Raw genomic sequence first — 9,041 nt, 5'->3', positions numbered from 1 at the left:
GGAGCAGTGAAAGATAAATCCCTTATTGTGGAGTTAAACATTACAGTGTTGACCCCAACTGATAATTTCTAATTTTGTTGTCAAAATTTTGCTGTAGTTTAGCTATTAAATTCTTAATGGGTGTATATGACCTCTGAAGACAGTCTTCCAGTTTTTAACTTTTTTGGTAAAATCTTTTGATGAATAAAAGTTTGCCATTTTCATGGTGTCCTGTTTATTTATAGGCATACCTCATTTTATTTAAAAACATTGATTTAAGACCAAAGTGTACTTGATCCAACAAAATGCAGCAATTACCAATTAATATCCAGTTGTTGAGTATTCTGAAGCAGCCTGATTCTACAGGGGTTTGATTTTTTTCTTTTTGGTGAGAATCTGGGTGCAATGTTTACTGGCCATTGGCTGTGAGTTGATTGTACTCGGCCTCTTATTGAAAAACACATTTGATCACCTGTATGGGCTGGAATCCAGGTGTTGAGTATTCTGAAGCACAAAGGTAGATGATGGCACTTAATTAACAACGTAGAGAGAGCTCTCTTGGCCTTGGGGATAAAAAATTATGATACCAAGCCAAAGGTGGGTGATTTTACTCTGTGGCCCTCAGGCCTGGTTTTAATTGTTTTTGGTCACACAGTCTTCGAAGTGGTATAGCTCTGGTCTGTCCATTTGCTGTACAGAGGCAACTTGTGGTGGCTGTGACGCTAAACACTGTGGCACTGATGTGTCAAATGCAGTAATGGTTCCCTATGGTGGACAACGTTTGGTGGAGCTCCCCGATTAAAACAAGCTTAGATGCAGGAGTGGTATCAACTTACAAAATAGCTTGTCTCCGGAAACTCTTATGAAATTGGAGAAACGATGAAAGTTATACAGGTGTTCAGGTCTTTCATTCATAGGGTCGCTATGAGTCGTCAACAACTCGGCAGGACTTAACAACATCATCACATGCAAACAAAGTCTTGCTGAAGATTATTAATAATGGCTGGAGCAGTACAAGGACTGCTCCAGACATCCAAACTGGATTTCAGAACAGCTACAATATCAGATGGATCTTGGAACCATCTTTGACATCACCATTGCTGATGTCTGATGGATCTTGCCTGAAAACAGAATAGTAGAGAGAGGTTTACTTGTTTTTTATTGATTGTGCAAAGTTATTTGCCTGTGTGTATCACAATAAAGTATGGATAACACTGTCAGGGTTGTACCCTTTCTCCATTTCTATTTAGCTGTATGCTGAGCAGTCTGAGCAGCGGGACCATGTGAACAATGTGGTGTCCGGATTGGAGGAAGACTCCCTCAGCTTGTGTTATGCAAAAGACAGCCTTACGTGCTGGAAGTGAAGAGGACTTGAAACACTGGCTGCAGAAGATCAATGCCTTCAGTTTGGCTTGAATCTCAAGATCAAGAAAATGAAAATTCTCACCACTGGAACAATAGTTTAGTGTCCATCAGAACAGCTGGAAGCTGATTACAAGCAAAGACTGCAAACCCCTGTCCCAGGGATTATGGTTAGGAGACTAGAGTGCACCAGAAGGTACCTGCCACATAACCTCATAAAGTACCACATCAAACAATTGCTATATTTTTATTTCATTGCACCAACACACAACGATCCGATGAATATATATTTATTTTAATGGAGGTTGTTGTAACAGTAAATGACGTCAACATTTAACACATTTTTTAAATAAAATGTACATGAAAGAGTATACAAATCAGCCATCACTGCCATCTCTGTCCACATATTTCAAATATATATAATTGCATTATAGAAAAACCTCCAGTGGAACATAAATAAGGTACATGATGATTACTGGCCCCAAATGTTTCTCAAAACTATTAGATGAGTCAAGGTATTTCTAAGTGGCAAGTGCATATGACTAGGATCTTCCAGAAAAAGGCTTAGGTGCAAGTAGGGGGGGAAGCTGGAAGAGCCTGAACAGAAACACTGTTTTGTGCAGCTCTAGTCAGTAAGGAGTCCTGGTGGTGCAGTGCTTAAGTGCTTGACTGCTAATCAAAATCCTGGTAATTTGAATTCACCATCATCTCCATCAGAATGAACAGCCTTGGAGACCTATGGGGCGCTTCAGCCTTGTCTCCCAGGGTTGCTGTAAGAATTGACTTGATGGTGAGCTCTGGTGGCTTAGTGGCAAGAAGCTGCAACTACAGTCTCAGAGGTGCATGGTTCAAATCCACCAGATGCTCTTCTGGAGAAGGAGGAACAATCTCCTCCTGTACCAGTCAGATCTGATTTGACGTTACACACAAAAAATAATGAAATAAAATTTAAAAAAAAGACTTGATAACAACAGATTCTGACCAGCCGACTACATTATTTTGAGGACACTGGTACTGCTTTTTCTTTCTCAGAGGTGAATGGGGCAGCACAGGGCATCCTGTACCCAAGGCCGACATGCAGGCATAGTCATTTCCACCAGAATGAAAGCAGTCAGCAACCCTCTTCACGCTTGTTTAGAAATGTGATAAACACGAGGGGTGAGCAGGTGGAGGGAAGATGAAGAAGGGGTGTGTTAGCCAACACCTGTTCCACACCAGGTGCTCTACACATCAGGCGCTCAGAGAAGACACAACTCCTGGGCCCTAGCAGGCAGTCGTCTTCCACATCACCATCTTTACACTGAAGTCTCACTATACAACATCTAGCAATGATGTTCATTTTCATTTTTAGTCAAAGAGGAATTTAAATGTGACAATGGGTGTGTTACCTTACCCCTGACAAAACTTACTGAGAAGTCCACAGGGTGCTGAGTGAAAGCAGCTCACTTACACACGATTCTGGGCAACATGAGAACCGCACAACATGAGTGGAGATTACTAGATGATATGTTATCCTGCTGGTTCTGAGGTAGTTTCCAAAAATCATGGTAAGGTGCCTGGCATCCACTAAACTGGGGTGTTCCTATCCTGACACAGCGCCAAGTTACAGGCCCATCCAGTTCTTTCAACTGTGTGTGGTATGAATTGGAGTGTTCTTACCCATTCACTCCCACATCTCTCCTAGTAATTGAGTTTTTCAAGGCCCCACCCACAAAATATTTCCTTTTGCTGCATAACTGAGCTATAACTTCTTACCATTTCAAGGCAAATCTCAGCATATACTTTGCTGTAAACAGCTATGACTTTCCCCATAAATGCACTCAGAAGAAATGATTCTGAGCATTTATATTCTAGATGAAATCTTCTGGCCTGCAATAAAACTAGTGTCTTGACTCTTAAAGTATAAAGCACAGGGGTAGAATTTACTAAGAGGACAATGGTGGTTCCCTACTATTTGGAAGACTGGGACTCTATTTCCCGCCAATCTGTCTTCGGACTGCCAACAGAGGAGAGTTGCAGGTGGCAGAGGTGCAGAATAGGTTTCAGCAGAGACAAACAAGGAAGAAGAAGCTCCATCTAAAAATGTAGCCAATGAAAACACTGGATCACAGTCATATGACCCAGAGCATCCCAGGTGACCAGGTTCCTAGAGGATAGCTGACAACAGGTTTTCCTGGAAGCATTTTCTCACTAAAACCGGACCTCACAAGACCACAGTTTATCTGTACGTAGTGTGCGGGGAGTCGGGGGGCTCCTAGGATTATTGACTTCTAGCTCTGGTGGCTTAGTGGTAAGGAACTGTGCTGCCATGATAAAGGCACCCGTATCAAATCCACCAGCTGCTCAGTCTCCTCCCATGTGATACACTGTCTCTGAAAACCCGCTGGAGGATCAGCTATGGGTCAGTTCTGACTCGATGGTACTCAACTATAATAAATAGCTCTGTTAGGACTCTGGTGGCCTAGTGGGTAGAGCTACTAACCCAAAGGCAGATGGTTCTAGTCCTCCAGGGTCTCCATGAGAGAAAAACGGGCAGTCTCCTCCCATACACTTTATAGCCTCTAAAAAAAAATGTTGAAGGGACGGCTATTAGTTGAGTTCGTCTCAACAATACATAAAAACAACAGCAGCACTATGTCAAGTGATTGTTATAGATGACTGAAACAACCAACAGCAAAACATGCATCGACTCAGGTCCTGCAAAGCTGCTCTGAGAAGGAAAACCGAGTGTCACAGCTCTGGCCTCTGCACTCTCCCCAAATGCTGCCAAAGAAACTCACCCAGACAAAACAATAAAGTCAATTTGGACTCTCAGAGGCCCTAACAAGACTCAGATTAACTGGCCCCCTATGACTTCCAACACTGTACATCTTTACAGAAACAAATCACTTTATGGAAGCAAACGGCTGCACCTTTCTCCCACAGAGTGGCTGGCTGGTGGTTCAAACCACCAGCTTTGTGTTGCAGCTGCATGTTTTAAGGATGGTGCCCCCAGGGCTCAGCGGCAAGGTATCAGAGGTCTCATACTGAGTCACACCAGCAGGTGGCAGTAGTTCACTGGGATGCAGGTCCTCACCTCCTGGTGATGTTTCGCCGCCCCCTCAAGTCTGTGTAGCATCCAGGCATGCAGAGGATATGCTGGTCAGCCATAGTGGACACACTGATCTAAAAGGGCAACTGAGGACCGGCTGCTGGCTTCACTGCAGGGAGATGAGGCTGGGCTCGTGGGTACTGCCACCTGCATTTGGTAAATGGTACAGGGTGCTGGCACTGGGGCATCACCAGGGAGCCTGTCCTTATCTGAAGGCAAGCATGAGGCCAACTGGGACACGTAATGCAAGCCAGCTTCTCCAGCTGCGACTCCTCCCAGGGAGTTCACATAGTCTTTGTCTACTTTTACTACACTTTCCGATGCCTTCAGCGGTCCCCGCTGGCTTAGTGTTGTGACAGGGGACTGGGCGATTTGGTCATAAGAATCAAGGTCAGAAATTTTCCAGTTATAGGTCTTGTTGTCAAAACAGATGCAGTTTCTTCGGTCAGAGGAATTCTTAAAACCGAAGGAGCCTCTTGGGTCGGAGGGATTCTTTTCTGTTGAAAGCAGGGAAAGGTAATCCACTGACAAGGTGGGTTCCATTTTGGCGAGCGACCTGTCGGTGTGTGAGGAGTGTGTCTTACTCCCTTCCAGCTTGTTCACAATCTCAAGCGCATCTATCCTGCACTCGTTGATGTTCATTATTGTCAGGTGAGGGATCTCCTGGAAGGAAGGGAAAAATAAATACGTAAATACACACATACAAGGGGTGTGCGTGTGCACAGATGTGAATTAATCCATGCAGTGTGCTCAGAGCTTCATCCTACGCGGGTTTTGTCTCTGTCAGCTGTTCACAGGACAAAAGAAGAATCAATGCCTTTGAATTGTGGAGCTGGAAAAGAATATTGAATACTCCATGAACTGCCAAGAGAACCAACAGGTCTATCCTGGAGAAGGTTGCTCGTGGAGGCTAGGATTCTGAAGCTCTGTCTCACATACTCTGGGTACGTGGCCAGGAAGGACCAGTCCTTGGAGAAGGAAATTGTGCCTGGAAAGGTGGAGGGACAGTGCAGGAGAGGAAGACCCCAGGTAAGATGGACTAACACAATGACTGTGACAATAGGGTCATGTGTGTCCAGAGACTGAGGTGGGCTCAACACAGGGCAGGTTGAGAGCCCTTGTTCCTAGGCTCGCTGAGTCAGAGTCTACTCAATGGCACATAGCAATATGTTGTAAACCAAACACATTTTCCAATCAGAAGAAATCAATACATTTTCTTAAAAAAATAGAAAATATTTCTTAAACATTTACCTTCAGATTTATTACTGACAGGACATGACTCTTGTAAGGGTCTGGAATGTCAGGATAACACTTCTCTTTCATCCTAGAGAAGCAACGAAAATGAGACTGAATCATGCAAGATGGTGGGAGAGTTGAGATGAGCACTCCAGACGCAGCTGCTGGGTGTGAATCGTTAACCACTTCTTAACTGAACCATTTCGAACAACTACTTAATTGTCCATGCTCTAAGCTGGATCCTTTCACCATACTTTTTCAATACATATTCTGAACAAATAAGCCAAAAGTCAGGACTTTATGAAGATGAATACTGTACCAAAATTTGAGGAAGTTCTTCAACAATCTGCATTATGCAGATGACACAACCTTGCTTTCAGAAAGTGGAGAACTTGAAACACTGAAAAAGATCAAAGACTGTAACTTTCAATATGGATTATACTTCAACATCAAGAAAACAAAACTCCTCACCACTGGATCACTAGGAAACATCAGGGTAGGATGGATGGAGAAAAGATTGAAGTTGTCATTATTTTCATTTTACTTGGTTCTACAACATGCTTGATAGAAATATTCAAGAAAACAAAATACATGCAAAAAAAATGCACTGGGGTAATCTGCTGTCGAAGACATCTTTAAAGTGTTGAAGAGCAAGGATATCTATGAATTTAAAAATAAATGTGTGACTGATCCAAGCCAAGGTTCATTGGTGGGACAACTACTATTGAAAACCAAAGAAGAACTAATGTCTGTGAATTTTGTTGGTGAAAATTACTGACTATCCCATGGGCAGTCAAAAAACCAAACAAGTCTATCTTGGAAAAAGTGCAGCCAGGGTGTTCCGTAGAGGCCAGGAGGGCGGGGCTTTGCCTCACATACTCTGGGCATGTTGTAAGGAAGTGCCAGTCCTTGGGAAAGGAGATCGAGCTGGGAAAGTGGAGGGTCAGAGGAGGAGAGGAAGACCTCCACGGGGATGGACCCACACAGCGACTGTAACAATGGAGCAGGGACTGGGTGGATGGGAGAGCGTCAGCCAACGTTTTGCCGTTTTGACCACAGGTTTGCTCTGAGTTGGAGTCAGTACCTGACAACAGCAGCAATACTGAAATTTCTTTATTGGTTCAGTGGAGAGGATTATGGCACTTGATAGTGGTGTGGTGAGAAAAAATTGTTATTCTTTGTAAAGCTTTTGGAACACTGGCATACACATAAAAAGTGGCATATAAGCATTGTTATTGCTATGTGCCATCAAATCAACCACGACTCACAGTGATCCTGTGCCCAGAGCTCAGAACACTGCCCTACCCTGAACCAATCTCACTGACCTTGGCACACTTTCCTCCATTACCCCAGTTACTGTGTAACATCCTGTTTTGCATGATCCTCTACCCTTCCAAGTATAATGTCCCTCCTGGCTACATGCCCAAAGTATGTAAGATGAAGCCTCAAAATCCTTGCCTTGAAGGAGCAGCTTGGTTTCACCCTCTCCAGGTAAGACCTGTTTGTTCTCTTGGCAGTCTGTGGTTAATGTGCAATACTCCACCACTACAACTCAAAGACATCAATTCTTCTGTAATCTTTAGCCTTTGTCCAGCTAATACACATCAAGTAAATGCAAAGATCATGGCTTGCATTAGGCACACCTTAGTCTCTAGACTAACATCGCTGCTCTTAAGCACTTTGGAGATGTCCCTGACATCAGAATTTCCCAATGCATTTTTGTCTTCTGATTTCCTGACTGATCGTGCCCAAAGTACTGATTGTGGAGCTGAACAAGCTGAACTTGTTAACAATTTCAATCTCTTCTCCATCTACTGTGGTGCTGCCAATTGGCCAGTGGTGAGAATCTTTGTTTTCTTATGTTGAGCTTCAATCCATGTTGAAAACTATAGTCCTTGACCCTCTACAGAAAATGCTCCAGGCCCTCCTCAGTTTCAGCAAGCAATGTTGTGTCATCTGCGTAACACAGGTTGTTGATAAGTCTTCCTCTAACACTGATGCCACATTCCTGCTCATAAAGTCCAGCCACTCAAATGATTCTAATTGCATGATATAAGTATTGTTGTTGTGCACCATAGTTGCTGTTGTTGATTGCCATTGAGTCGAGCATGACTCATGGTGACCTTATGAACAAAAGGCCCCGAAGACTTTCTATAACTATCAACATTTATCAAAGCTAATAGAGTTTCAGGAGGCATGTTGTTTAGGAAGTGGTTGCTATTCCTGCTTCAAAACCTTAGAAACTGGGAGCTCCACCAAACACTGTCCACCATGGGCAACCATTATGGCATTTGACACCCCAGTGGCAAACAGTTCAGCATCACAGCAGCTCCAGGTTACCTAAGTGCAGCATATTGATAGAAGAGTGCTGTACAACTTAGAAGAATGTTCCATAGAGTCGGAACCAATTCATATCTGACTCTCTGGTGGGTTTCCTGAGGCAGTTAATCACACATGAGGAGACTGCCCATCCTTCTTCCACAGAGCAGCTGGTGTCCTTGAACCGAGTACCTTTAGGACTGCGGTGCAGCTTCTTGCCACCAGAGCTCCCTATTAAGCTATTCCTGTTATTAATAGAGACACAGTCTCAATTTTGTTACTTTAAATGGCCTTTCTTTTCCTCCTCTGTCTGCATGAAAAGCAGAATTCTGAAATAAATTGGAAGCCTTTGCTCCCTTTCCCTTCTCTTTTTTAGTGCTTTTCCCTCCCTTCAGGTTATTTATTGTCCTGTCTCTTATTTACAGTCTTGAGAATTTACTTTGTTCACGCCCCATGTAAAATCGTGCTCACACACTTACCACTGAATTTTCAAGTAGCATGCGATCATGACGAGCAAAACACAGAAAAACGTGGGCAGTATGATGCGGAGCAGCTTACGGGCTGCAAGGAAAAAGGCAAAGGGCATTAGGAGTGCTTTCCTGTCCTCGGTAACACCACCAGTGAGAATGATGTTAATAAGAGGAGAGGCTGAGGGAAACTGTGCATGGCTGGTATTCCTCCATTGATTCCTCTGTTGGTCCCAAATACAACATGAATTCCTCCAGATTGGGGGGAACCAAGCCATCTGCCTTCATCACCTTAGGACTCAAGCTCCTTCCTACTGTGATGTGTTGGGCCGTAACTCCCAGCTCTTGGTTCCCTCCCTGTGATAGAATTCTGCTGTCCACACACCCGCCTCCCCGTCCCCTCGCTGGTGCTTCATGTTAGGAGGACCTTCCCCAGCTCCATGACTCTGCCTCACGCTGCAGTTTGTTTGGGGAGTTAGTAGTAAGCAAACAAAAGTGGACTCTCACTACAGTGGCCTGTAGAAGAACTGCGATCCAAGCAGATACAAGGACTGATATTTTTTAAAATTTTATTTTATTAATTTTAA

General features: G+C 43.8%; 1 protein-coding gene across 1 annotated transcript in view; it reads right to left on the bottom strand.

Annotated features, from left to right (window-relative positions):
* Positions 1–4,483: 4,483 nt before the first annotated feature.
* LOC102846668 (oncostatin-M-specific receptor subunit beta-like) overlaps positions 4,484–9,041 on the bottom strand; it is a 97,553-nt gene continuing 92,995 nt past the window's right edge. The window contains exons 15-17 of the mRNA XM_006889578.1: positions 8,467–8,548; positions 5,684–5,756; positions 4,484–5,095 (exon numbers count right to left, since the gene is read on the bottom strand). Of these exons, the coding sequence (XP_006889640.1) occupies positions 4,484–5,095; positions 5,684–5,756; positions 8,467–8,548 (767 nt within the window). The remainder of the gene's footprint in view (positions 5,096–5,683; positions 5,757–8,466; positions 8,549–9,041) is intronic.

This window comes from Elephantulus edwardii, unplaced genomic scaffold, assembly GCF_000299155.1.
Source record: "Elephantulus edwardii isolate Elephantulus edwardi_28Jun2011 unplaced genomic scaffold, EleEdw1.0 scaffold00079, whole genome shotgun sequence".
NCBI lineage: Eukaryota > Metazoa > Chordata > Mammalia > Macroscelidea > Macroscelididae > Elephantulus > Elephantulus edwardii.
The sequence above is the reverse complement of the archived record's forward strand: the minus strand, read 5'-3'. Positions and strand labels throughout refer to the sequence as shown.